This window comes from Staurois parvus, unplaced genomic scaffold (assembly GCF_062004578.1).
Source record: "Staurois parvus isolate SC_StPar_1 unplaced genomic scaffold, SC_StPar_1.0 ptg000025l, whole genome shotgun sequence".
Classification (NCBI taxonomy): Eukaryota; Metazoa; Chordata; class Amphibia; order Anura; family Ranidae; genus Staurois; species Staurois parvus.
Window position 1 is genome coordinate 2,905,218 of NW_028317821.1, and position 13,253 is coordinate 2,918,470.

The following is a 13,253-nucleotide window of genomic DNA, read 5'->3' on the forward strand; positions in this document are numbered from 1 at the left end:
TGCACAAGACTTTTTGGCAAAAATGTTACCCTGCATTAAGCTGTTACAATTTTTTTTTTTTGCATTCTATGGGGGCCATCTTTTTGGGTCTGACTTGGGAAGTATATCCAGAGGGTTTCAGGAGAGAGAGTTATTTTTATCACTTCTTTGCCAGTTTCCACAAGGCAATCCTTTTGCCGCTTGCAAGCTTCAGCCTGTAGAGCGAAGCCTTAGGGCCAGTCCTGTAGGAAGTCCTGGTCCTTCAAGCCAGCAAATTGAACTCTTAAGTCTCCTTCTCAATAAAGTAGCATTCCCATGTTTGCAAGAGATTGTTGCTGTTTAATGGTTCTCGTTGTTTTCTGTCTCGAGAAGTGATCTTACTGATTCTAGTGGACAAAAGGTTTGCAGTTTTTACTCAAACCTATTTTTGGTTCCAAGTAAGAGGGCAATGTTCATCCTGTGCTTGGTTCTCTAGCATTTTAACAAATTTTGGTTTTTGAGGGTGCCTCCTCTGTCTCTTGGACACGCGGGCCACCTTTCCAGCTGAGTCTTGGCATAGGGTAGTGGCCTAACTCTAGCCAGAAGTTCCTGTCATCAGTGGACCTAAAGGGATGCTGCCTACACATCCCAATTTTTTTTCCTCACCAAAAGTTCTTCATTTGTTGTGGCATTTCTAGTGCAGGGCCATGCCATTCAGCTGGTCCATATCCTGAGTATTTTTGAGGATGTTGGACCCGATTCTAGATCCTGAGAACCCAGGAAGGTCCTATTTCTAGGATATCTGGAGAAGTTGGCTGTATTCAATCTCCAAAAATTGGAATATCTGGGCCTGTCTGTGGGCATTGTCCAGACAAGGGTAAGACTTCTTCCAGAGGGGTGCCTTGCATTGAGGAATTGGGTGGTTTTTCTCGGAACTTTGATTATTCCCTCAGTTTTTTCTTTTGCAGGAGAAGATTGGGGAAGATGGTTGCCACATTTTGAGGTGGTTCATTTTTGCACAGTTCCTCTAATGTCCTTGTATCAGATCTTCACACTGGTGGATGTGTTGCCTAGATTGGAGATGGGGAAATTCTTTCTCCCCTTTAATGGAAGCTGCTGACAATAGATGCCAGCTCAACAGGTTGGGGATGAATTCTGGGTCAATTTTCAGTCCAAAAAGCATGGTCTCTGCTGGAGAGGTTGCTGCCTGTCACTGCTCTTAAACTGGAGCAGTCAGATTAGTCGCAGGACTTTTCAGTGAATTTTCAGATGGATAATGTCATGGTGTTGGCATATATCAATAGCCATGGGGGCAGCAATAGTGGAGGCATCCTGTTTTGGGCGGAGCTCCATGTCTCCGCTCTGTCAGCAGTACCTCGGGGTCAAGGAATTAGCTAGCGGAGCCGACCATTGACGATCGTTGCTGGAGAGATCTTCAACATTGAGACATGCTACTAATAGACCTGTTGGCATCCATGCCAGCTGAAAATTGACAGGTCTCTGAATTTTCATACTCTGTAGTATTTTCCCTGGTGTTGCTGTGGGACCAGTTCCTCCTGATTTTTTGCCTTTTCTGGTTTTCAGCCGCCCACATGGCTGTTTCACAGAATCTAGGTGGAAGGAGTGGTATTCCAACATTGTGAACATGACGTTTGATAGTGTTTTCAACCCACTTCTATCCCTTCTTCAATAGCGTGACTATTGAAGCCAGAGTCTTGACGGTTGGTGGAGTGTCTGGTACTGTTATACACAGATTTTGGAGGGCCAGGGAGGCTACTGCAATAAAGATCATGGGGCCGAATCTTGATTTTTCTCCAGGCTGGAGTTGATATGAACATAGGAAAGATTTTAGCCCTGGCAATCTTTTAAGAGCCAGTTGCTTTCTGTTTTTGGGCAATTTTTTTTTTTTTTCCAAGGTTTCATGTGATTTCATGCGCATGTTGCCTCTGATTAGATCACCTTTTGTCCCTGTAGGACCTCAAATTTGTCGGTTTTATAAGAGACCTTTTTGAGCTAATTTGAGACTCCGATAGTTAGCGACTATCGGAACGTTGTGTTCTTGGTCACTATCGCTTTGGTAAGAAAAGTTTCTGAGATGGTGTTATTTTCTTTCAAAGAGCCATTTCTGATGTTCCATTATAACAGGGTTATTCTTTGGTGTCTGCTGTTCTTGCTGAAGGTGGGTTTTTCTTTTCATCTAAACCAGGACATTGTTTTACCTGCATCGTTTTTCCTGTATTTTCAGTCACCAGGAGATAGGGCCTTACACACATTAGATGTGGTTCAGGCTGCCAGTATATGTTTGAAATTGATTGCCATATTGAGGCAGTAAGACTTTCTTCCTTTACTTCTGGAAGAATCAAGTTGACTATGTATTCTACCACCTTGTGGTGGTTCCTTGCTTGCTACACAACTGTGTGGGAGGGGCTTATATAAGGGAAGACTTCCTGTCCTCCCCTTTTTTTTTTTTTTTTTTTTTTTCCTGTGTGCAATCACCTGGTAGGTGGTGCATAGCCCAATGAGTAAGAAGTAAGGAATATTATGGTGTATCTGTGTCCTGTGATGTACTCCTTTTTTCATTAATATAAAGGTTTGTAAGACATATTATCAGGGGTTAAGTTAAACATTGAGTCCTTCAAACAAAAGTCTTGCAGGTTTTACTATAACTTCACTTTATTTCATTTTGTTGAACTCTGATTATACAGGTTAGTAAACACATTAGTAGAGCTGAGAATGCTACATTTTTTTTTTTTTTTTTTTTTGTTTATGTTTTTTGTTCAACCCAGTGCACATCTGATTTCCTGTCTAGTAATCGACTATAAAATTCTGCCAGCCGGCTATTTTTTATCCTTTAATTTATAAAGGCTGCTGTATATATAATGGAAATTGTCTCATCTTTCTAAACACACACAGAGGAAGCGGGGATATAGCCCCAATCCTGTAGGGTGCAAGGTATTGTGAAACTGTCCCCCACCCTCTAACTACAGGCAACTTCCACCTTCCCTCTAAGTTATTAGTACCTTCTGGAGATTGTTTTAATATTTTCTGCTTTGCTTTCATAAAAAGGGTGGTAGTTTGTGGGGGGGGGGGGGGGTTCAATAGTGTTATAGTTATCATGGTTTCTCAGTTAACCGAAGGGTGATTATATAAAATGTGTTATTGTGGTGAATGGCCATGAGCTTCCCTTCCACATAAGCCAATTCTGCACATTTAATTCTATGTAAAATAACCAAGTGTTGTGAGAGTGAGGATAAATCAAATGTCCTTTAGGATATTCTTTTCTTATGATTAAATGTTCTTGAGCTATTTTATTTTCTGTGTAACTTGATACTTTGCAATAATTTTTTTAATGGCCTAAAGTGGATTTCCACCCAAAACCTGACTGTCAACCTACTCCCACCCCCATTCTAAGCCTGATCTATCTAACCTTGTAAAGAATAGATTGCTATACTATACCACGCTGAGCTATCAGTGGCGGCTTCTGTATAAAGCAGAGGCAGCCGACAATGGATGTCCCTTAGTAAGTCTATGGGATGATGTCACCTCCTGTTAATTTCCCAACTGTTGTCCCTCTGCACACAGTAGCCGCCGCTGGAGACTGGAGCCAGAGCTGCTTCAGAATAGGTAAGTATAGTGATTGTTTGTTTCTTAATGGGCTTCGATATATTAGGCCTAGAATGGGAGTGGGCATAGGTTTAGCATTTGGGTGGAATTCCCTGCCCCTGCCCCACCCCCAACTCCATATATACTAACTGGAGTCCTATTCCTATGTAGTGCTTGAGTCTGCAGTGATGCTAGTCTTTGTTCCTCTCCTCACAGAGAACACATGGGAGCCACTGGCTTATGCCACTGTCAATCAAATCCTGTGAGGAGAGGGCAAGGCCAAGCTACGTTTTGTATGTGTCTATGGACAGTTACAGCAGGGCTCGCTTACTATGGGCGCATGCACAGAAGAGGCAGATCCAAGAGCGAAAGTGGGGCATCCGAGAATAGGAAAGTTCAGGGCCGCTCTGTATAATACCATTGCACGGAACAGGCAAGTATACCATGTTTTATTTAAGGAAATAAATTAAGTCTTTACAACCACTTTAATCCTCAACTCTTAGCATGCAATTCAGTGTCTCTGGCTGTAATAAATGAATGAACTATGCCTGCGAGAGTTAAAAAAAAGTTAGACAAGACAAATAAACTGTATCTGTGAGGTAGGAGTTCGCGAAGGATGATATCTGAGTTTTAGAAGTGGTCTTCCTCAAAGCTGAAGCTGGCAGATTCACATCTATAACCAGGTAGATCCAGCGCATCCGTTACCTAATACTGCTGCAAGATCCACATTTTCTTCAATACCTGAATGGCTGAATCTGCCTGGTTATATCAGTGAATCTGTCAGCTTCAGCTTTGATTATGACCATTGGTAAAGTTTTTATATGCTATCCTTCTCAAACCCTCACAAGCACTGTTGATTCATTTATTATAACCAGAAACAATGGATTGCTTGCAAAGTACAGCCACGGGTTAAGCCAATGGGAACAGATTGCTTATTACGAAGCATAATTTTACATGTAACAGTGTTTCCTTTTTTTTTCATATCGCTGGAAAGCAGAGTTCCCTATTAGACAGAAGAAAAAAAATAGCCATTTGACTGGAAGGTGAAATGCTCTAAGAACATTCAATGTTGTTCTCCTTTCTCACATCAGCTGGTCACTTCACACAGAGCAAATGTTCAGGCGGTTTGTTGGATGGCTAGCTTTGCATTTATATATATATATATATGCACTCTCTCACACCCAAAGTGTTGGACATGACCTTAGTTTGTCTGTGTGTAGTTCGTTGGGAAGCATACTAATTATCAAACCTGATAGATGTGGCATCGCAACATGACAAAGACAAGGTTTAGTGATTAGACTAGGTACACACAAGCTGGAAGCACAATAAATTAAAATCATAGTCCTAGTAACAAATTAACCAAGTTATTTATCCTCTTTGTGCATGTGTAATAGATCACTTACAGCTTTAGAAATTGAAGTATCAATTTATTGAGGGACATAGTAATTCAGGAATTCTGAGACAGTCAGTTTATACTGCCACCTACAGAAGGTTGCAGCACTTGCAAACAGAAAAAAAGATTGTACGCCTATCCCCACATAACCCTCTTCTCTACCCAGCATGCCTCGTTTTTTGCTAGTGTCCTAGGAGGTTGGACACCATTTCTTTAGCTCTGCTAAACAACATTTAACAATTTTGCTAACTCGTGAATTTTAATAAAGTTTTATTTTTAGTTGCTTTAGCTGGTCTCTGCGTAGCAGCCATGTGGATCAGTGTACCATCAGCAACCGCTTTGGAGGCTCTACCCAGATCCCTACTGGACTGGACAATTGTAAAGTTAGCCTAGAAAGACCTTGACCTTCAGGCACAGGGCTTTACATTTTGTTGCGTTCCAGAACTTTGTGTTCTTAGCTGTAGAGCGCTTTCTGGGTCCACAGCCATGGCACAACGTCTGACCTTGTTTTTACAAATTTTCTTAGTAAGACCAGTAAGGCTGAAGCACCAAGAGCTACCTCAGCTATACTGCCAGGCGCTTTTTCAGATTTCCTGCCACCCATCAAGGTTGAGGAAACTGAGCACGGACATTATCTGCTGCTTGGAGTGTTTGCAAGTGTGCTCTTTTTCTTTCCATTCACCCTAGAAGAAGCACCTTCTTGCTCCTGCTCCAATTTGTTCCACTGCTTGTTTAAAGTGACCGGGCTACCTCCATCCACCTGCAACCATAATCTGCATCAGCTTATGTTTCTGAGTATGCTGGGCCTTGTTGTTTTCTGCTTTACAATACAACATTTCTTCTCAAAGATGCATAGAGGACACTCTTGCTGTAATGAGTGACCTCAGCCCATCCATTCTCCCCTAGTGGTACTGGGGGCCTGGTGCCCCACTTGGAATCCTGATTATTAATGGGGAGGTTCTCATTGGAAGCTTCAATTTCCTCATGCAAGGCAGAGGCCTACTAGGATTTCTGTGTCCACGTTAGATTTTTTTATTTTTTTTGTCTGTGGCCATTAACAATGTGTGTGCAGAGGCTGTAAGCAAACTCCAGTACCTTCCATGGAATCTAGCTTTGACCCTTCTGGGACTCCAGTTCAGACCATGCTGAGTCTGTTACCATCCCTGAATCAGAGTTAGAGCTCCCACAGCTGCAAAGACCTTTCTGTTTAATGCACTTTGAAAGTAATTTCTCTGTGAGGACTAGGAACCCCCTGCAGGCTCCTGGGCCCCTCAGGAGAATGTAGCAGAGCTTTTCCCCTTCGACAGGGAATTTTTATTGCTTAGTGGTCTCTTCCCACTTTAAATGTTCTAATGATCCACCTTAACAAGTGTACTACCAAAAGGGTTAACAGGCATTTAACTGACAGATTCCTTTACAGATCCCATGAATGAACTGGATTCACTTTGTTGGGTGTAAATTTGATTGCCATACTGTGTCAATATGGGTTAAATCCATTTAAGAGGACCCCTCCATTGCTAGAGTAGGTCCTCCCCATTATTTTTATTTTATTTTTTGAGAGTTCTGAGCAAAAGTCTGGAGTGTTGGCTTTGATGATCTAATATAAGCATCTAAGCTTGTTTTTCACATAGACTAATGTCCATGTGTGTAGGGCAATTTGGCTATGTGCCTGGGAGACCTAAGATGTGTCCAAGCCACATCTGACTCTGTTACCTGACTCTGTGTGAGGGAAGTTGCCTTTTTGGACCTGCTCTTGACATCATTAGTAGCAATGCCACTGGTGGTCAAAGAGACAGAACAACCCTATCTCCACCTACTAGGCAATACTGGCACATCGTGAAAGCCCTCCTCCCACTCATACCGTTGAGGGATGGGAGGGGGGATTCATTTGTTTATCTTGCCAGGTTCCTAAGTAGTTTACCTCCCTGCATTTGGGTACTCAAGTCAACCCTTGTAGCCTTCACCCCTGAACCTCAGATCTGTTATTTCCTTCAGATACCCCTGTTCACCCTTTTGGTTTTCTGCACCCCATTGTGCAACTATCTAGGTCTTCCTTCCACTTATCCTGAGACATCTGATTCCTACCCTTGGAAATGGTATCTTACTCTTAACTCACATTCTTACCCACATTATGAGTCATTTTCTCAGATGTGGTTGCATCTCTTGCAGTGCTTTACGCTTCCCAGCCTTATGCCTTTCTAAAAGGACCTCTTGACCTACATGGTCAACAGGAAGCAGTTCCTTCCCTGGTAAGCACTTGCCCCTCCAGTAACTCTGGATCTTGACTTACAGCACTGGTCCTTTTTTCCTGGCATCCCCATTTTGAAACACTCAGGAGACCTTTCTCTATTCTGAAGAGGTTGCTCAAGTTCTGATTAAGGAAGTCCACGTGATGTGAACTTTGACTCCTTCTTTTTGTGTATCAAACTCCCCCTTACCCTTTCGGGTTTATGCCCTTCTAGTATGGTCTTTTCTTTCTCATGTTGTCTCCCAGTCCCCTTTTTTGTTCTCTGTTAGGGAGTCTGGAATCTGGACAAGACGCTCAGATGATCTCTTTTGGCCATGGATGCTATTTGCTGTCTCAAGCGGGGGATGGGTTGGTTTCTTCTACCCTGGTAGAACCCCTCTTATAGGCATGTCCTCTTGACTGGTACTTACTTTAGCATGGTTCTCCTGAACAGGTAGTTCCCTAGTCGTCGTCGGAATCTTCTGTGGGTATTTTGACCTGACCTTCAGTGGACATCACCTGGGCATTGTAGGGCCTTCACGTTTGGAAAGGTTTAGGGACTTTCCCTGTGGCGGGTCAGGTGACCTGCTCCCTACACTGGGCACCACTGAGTGTGGTATTGTTGAACACATGGACTTAGAGTGAACATGTTTCCTTCAAGAGCCTTTTAATGCATGGAGTATTGAAGTATTTATTTTTGAAGGGTCCTCTATTCCCCTGCACAGTCAGCAGACAGGACATGCTCTGATTCTGCTGTAGCTTTCCTCTGGGAATAATGTAAGTCCAAGGGACTTCTTGGGACCTAACTACTGAGAGATAGGTTCTCCTTATGCAGCTGAGCAACAGTCTTCTATAAAAATCTCCTCCGATTCCTTCCTCTCCTACCTTCTGTCAGGTAAATGTTCTTAATAACACCGGGATTCCTAACCCTTGCTTCATCAGTGTAGGATGCTCTTTTGTTAGGTGGGATGCTTTTTAGAATTAAGTAGTTGGTAAAGGATTAGGAGTGCTTGCAGTGTGATCTGTCTTATTCAAGGAACATCTGGGTTATGGTATACTGTTTCCTTGCCTACTCATTGTGTAGGTGCATTTATCACGCTACCCTCTACCTTTAGAAAGAATCGGGGTTCGTACCCTTCAATTTCTACAGGCATTGTGATTCATTACCTTCTAACCATTGGGATGTTCGCTATGAGAGATTTCACACCCATGGCTATCGTGTTGGGAGAATAGTCTCACTTCAAGAGAGTCAGGCAAACCTTTTCTGTATCATGGACTTTTCTCTCCCTGAAGTCAAAAGATAGGAATTCTGGGATTGATGCTTGTATGGTTGCTTAAATGGCCTTCCTTTTTTTTTTTTTTTTTTTTTCCCCCACTCAATTTTTTTTTTTTTTTTTTTTACAGGTTTTCATTGTTGATCTAGTTTCTTCCTGTTTGGGAAGTGCATTTTCTACCTTTTTTTTTGGTGGATGTTTGGTTTCATACCTTTTTTTTTCCCCCTTGGCTTGATTTTCTGTCCTGGTTTGGAGCATCAGATTGATTTGGGGTTACCTCCCCTTTGTTGTGGCAGTTCCTCTTTTGCATAGCCTTTTTTTTTTTCCCATGCAGCCTTGATTCTAACATTGTTTCATTCAGGCTCTGTTGTGGGGTAGTTCCCACATCAGCTGATCCCATCAGTGGCTGTTGTCCACCTCTCAGTTGGATTGTTTCTGTCCTGACTGTTAAAAGAAATTTTTGTTTTTAGTGGAAAATATTTTTCTTGCTGTCCATTGAAGGACACGGGTCCCACCCTATATACTGTTTTGCATTAAACGATAAGGCATGCTGGGTAAAGGCGTTATACAGGGGGATGTTGTACAACTTTTTTTTTTCCAGTTTGCCAGTGTCCTAACCTCCTGTAGAAAGCGGTATAATCTGATCTTTTCAGAATTGCTGAATTTCTATGACCCTCAATAGATTTCAAGAAAAAGATTTTACAGTGTGTACAAAAAAATGTTGTTCTCTCGCGCAGGCAAGAAGCTCCAGCTCTTGTGCTTTTATCATTTGAAAAAAAAAGTGTGCTATGGATTGGGAAACACAAATCATACTCCATGAAGGAGAAAAACATATATGCTAGCTACTTTTGTAGTTCTTGTTAATTTTCCATATTTAGATGATAGAGCTTTTATTGAAAAAATATATATGTATTTGACAGTTGGTTATAAAGTTTCATATTATATTAACTAATAATATTTAATAATATTTACTGTGTTTGCCAATTAGGTATACTTGTTTTTGTCAGTACACTATGATAAAATATTGGTTCTAATGTGAATCCCTTTAGGTTGTTCCCTTTATTTCCTCTAAAAACAAATTCCATTCTGTTTCAATTCCATTACTATTTATTGCTCTTATTTCACCCCATCCAGCCCTCCAGTGAGGCGTCAGTGGGGAAGGAGGGACAGACCTCAACAGAGTATCGTCAGTCAGGATGATAGTTCCTTGTGGGCTGCCTTCTTTCCTGTAGATGAACATAGAGTTTACGCCCTCACCAGCACTCCACCACGAATGCTCCACCCCACTTCACACTCCACTCAGCAAACGCCATTCATGGTTGACCTTCATGAACAGGTAACCGTTTGCAAAATTGTTTTTTATTTGACTGATGGCTTAGTAAAAGAATACTATGAGAATTCCAGAGCATGTTCTAATGTATTTAAGGGGTACTACATGATTCATTCAGACTTCTGGAAGCTTTAAATGTTGGGCTTGCTAAAAGAAATGTACAGCAAGCATTTGCAGGCTTCAAGGAGCTTTGTTTCAAGCCTTCACTTCCAGTTTATAGAGGTTAAATACAGATATTTAATGAGAGTACTTTGTCACTTCAAAAAAGCTAAAGCTTGTTGAAAACCTCCTAGCTGCATGTTTAAAGTGACAGTTAGCATTCCCATTACCAGGATCTGAGTAGAGCCTTCCTGAAGTGAGGTCAAATCCTCTTAGCTGTCACTAGACCGGGTGTGACCACTGAAACTTCCCTACACCTCCCTGTTCCTGTGAAAACCTATAAAGGTTTTGATTTCACAACACTTTTTACAGAAGGACATAAAACTTCTGTCAGGTTTTATTACTAACTGTTCCATCCTCTATCCAAAAGTAGCAGTTTGACCTTGATTAAATGAGCATACTCATTTAGAGGGACAGTGATGATGATGATTTCTTTGATATAATTCCACTTGCAGAGTCACGTGTTTCAAGGTATCTCCAGACAGCTTTATCAGCCATTGAATCTGAACTGGCACAACTAGTGAGATTGTTGCAGATACAGGTCTTGTATCTGGTTCACACCTGTGCCGTTTTAAAGTCACGCTACTTCAGCACGATTTCAAAGCCACGGATCTGTGTGACTTGCCGACATCTGTGTGATTTCATTTACACAGTTGTCAATGCAGGCCGCACACTAAATTGCACAAAAATAGCACAGGAACCTCCAAAGTTTCAAAGTTGTTGCGACTAGAGTTGCACCAATTGAACGGTTCCATAGCCACAAATAGGATGCGACTTCGATCTGTCAGTCGCATGACAAGTGACACTGGTGTGAACCTGGGCCTAGGATAAGCAGGTGCATGAAAAAATGTGTTATTGTAACAACAAGATTAGTGCAGTTTTTCAGTTGCGCTTTGGCTGCTGTTGGGAACTGTATATTCATATATTATTATGGAAAATACCCTAGTAGATGCCATGTCTCTTGTTTTGTAGGACAGTCTACACGAATACATTGAAAAGTCAGTTTGTAGATGAACTGGAAGCTTGGATAAATTGTTTTGGGTAGAAATGAAAATTGATTGCCTTCAGAGAATAGAGCTGTACATATTGGCCCTAGTGCTATGTATGTTTTATATGTTTTACAACTTCTGTATTTTTTTCCAGGTGCACCAGGGACCTGTCCCTCTTTCATACACTGTTACAACAGTAACCCAAGGTTTCCCTTTGCACACTGGGCAGCACATCCCAGGGTGCAGCACGCAGCAGCTGCCAGCATGTTCTGTCATGTTCAGCAGCCAGCACTACCCACTTTGCTGCCTGCCTCCTCCAGTAAGTGATAAAAAGTAAAAAAAACTAAAAGCCACTAGTTGCTGTGATAATGTTTTTTATTTTTATATAGTTTTCAGTGGTATACATTTAATTGTAGAGACAAATACGGTTTTTGCTTAAATATTGTATTGTTTAGTAGGTGGTAAGTTAAACTGTCCTTTATCTAACAGCATCTCCCAAGGGACAGAAGAGACCCATAAAAGTGTGGCATCAAAGCTAGCCATAAACATAAATTGGCCTTTGGATGTGCTAGGACAATCTAAGCATGGAACGATGTGTTCTTAAATAACGTGTACATGTGCATGAAATGCTCACAACCTAGTTTAAACTTTTAACGTGTCTCCTGATAAGATTAGGCAAGGGTCATCTTATGTGTATGGGTACATTTGAGCAGGTAATGTTGGTGGAGTGCAGGCGTGCTTCTGAGCTGGGCTGTATGCGTCCATAGACACACATAGTGCAGCTTGCCCCAATCCTCACAGGATTTGTCTGAATGCAGCAGGAGCCACAGCAAAGGCTGTGAGAGCAGGGAGATGGTAGAGAAGAGTTGCAGCTGGGAAAAGTGCTGGACCAGTGTAGGACTCGGGTAGGTATTAGGGAGTAGATTGGGAAGAAACTAGTATTGGAAGTTTTTTGTTTTTTTTTACCTTTAAAGAAGAATTTCAGGCAAAATTTATTATTTTCCCATGCAGTGGGGCTGTGCCTGCACTGCATTGGTTAAGTGCTCTTTTTTGTCTACGGGCTTGGAAAGAAAAGATATACTTACCTAATGTGCCGATCCTCTGAGCGCAGTAAGAACAATGAAGAGGATGGGAAACCCTTATGCTGGCCTTACACTAGGCAGTGTTGTGGCACAGATAAGCAGATATCGGTTGGAAGGACAATGAAAAGAAGAGTGCAACCTACCATTAAAAGTTTTGATCCTTTTTCTGGTTTTCATAGAATCTGTTGGTGGTATTCAGTTTAAAAAATAATGAAAGTGGTTGCAGTCCTCATAAAACCAACCACCCGAGTGTATGATCCTCTTGAAATGTTACCTATTCTTTCCCCCTGCCACTCTCTAACCAAAGCTTACAAAAAGACTGTTGTAATACTATACTTTAAACAGCGGTAGGCCTTCAATTTTGAAACTGGTGCTGGGATAAAGCTAAACGGGGAATAATCTGTCTGCAGGCTGGGCTGCTTTGAGAGAAAAGGCCATTTATTGGATATGCCTGCACACAGACCTTGTCCCCTGCTGTGGATTTGTCCTGTTACCAGTACCTAAGAGGAGCCTGAAGCTGATGTTTACAACTTTCATGTTGTTCAGCTTTAAAGGCTAAGTCCACCTTTTTGTTTGTTTGTTTTTTGCCCAGCTACCCTATGTAGCACTATGGCAGTAGTGTGCTTCTTTTGCAGAAATAAAAAGCTTTCCATTTATTCTACACACCCTTACCTCCAGTGTCCACATGGCTGTATAAAAAAAAGTCCATTATTTGGAGAAGAGATGTGAATGGGGCTTGACAGCTGAGTGTCTCCATCCACTTCCTTCTATGTACTTTTATAAAGATGACCATACACTATGCAGTCTGATTATACAATCTCTGTACAATTTCCTTTAGATGTCCCAGAACTATGGAATAGGAGGACACTCCTATCTACCCATTCACTCTGTATCCAATCAGGCAGGCCCTTGCACTACATATTTGATGGTAGATCTAAAGGAGATTTTATAATCTGATTGTATAGTGTGTGGTGCGCTTTACAGAACCCAGAACACACGTCTCCTGTTTTCAATACTACAGCTATTCACACAGGCTGTTATCGGATCGCTCAGCACACTGTCAAATGAATGATCTATGCAAGGTGAAAGTTAAAGTAGGAAAAAAAAATTGATGTCTTTGTATTTAATGAGAACAGTGATCACTGCATTTCATTTAAAAAAAAGACGTGCATTTTGAAGTGGGTGGTAGGTAGGAGGGTAGGTGATGCAGGGTGTGTGCCAGTGAGGTCAGCTGCTCA

At 41.7% G+C, this 13,253-nt stretch overlaps 1 protein-coding gene across 6 annotated transcripts in view; it reads left to right on the forward strand.

Moving 5' to 3' along the window:
* The window catches only part of LOC149471176 (RING finger protein 44-like), a 96,146-nt gene that overhangs the window by 50,097 nt on the left and 32,796 nt on the right, over positions 1-13,253 (forward strand). For all 6 annotated transcript variants that reach the window (XM_089693709.1, XM_089693727.1, XM_089693701.1 and 3 more), the window contains 2 exons: positions 9,590-9,791; positions 11,088-11,252. In XM_089693709.1, coding sequence (XP_089549835.1) covers positions 9,590-9,791; positions 11,088-11,252 — 367 coding nt within the window. The remainder of the gene's footprint in view (positions 1-9,589; positions 9,792-11,087; positions 11,253-13,253) is intronic.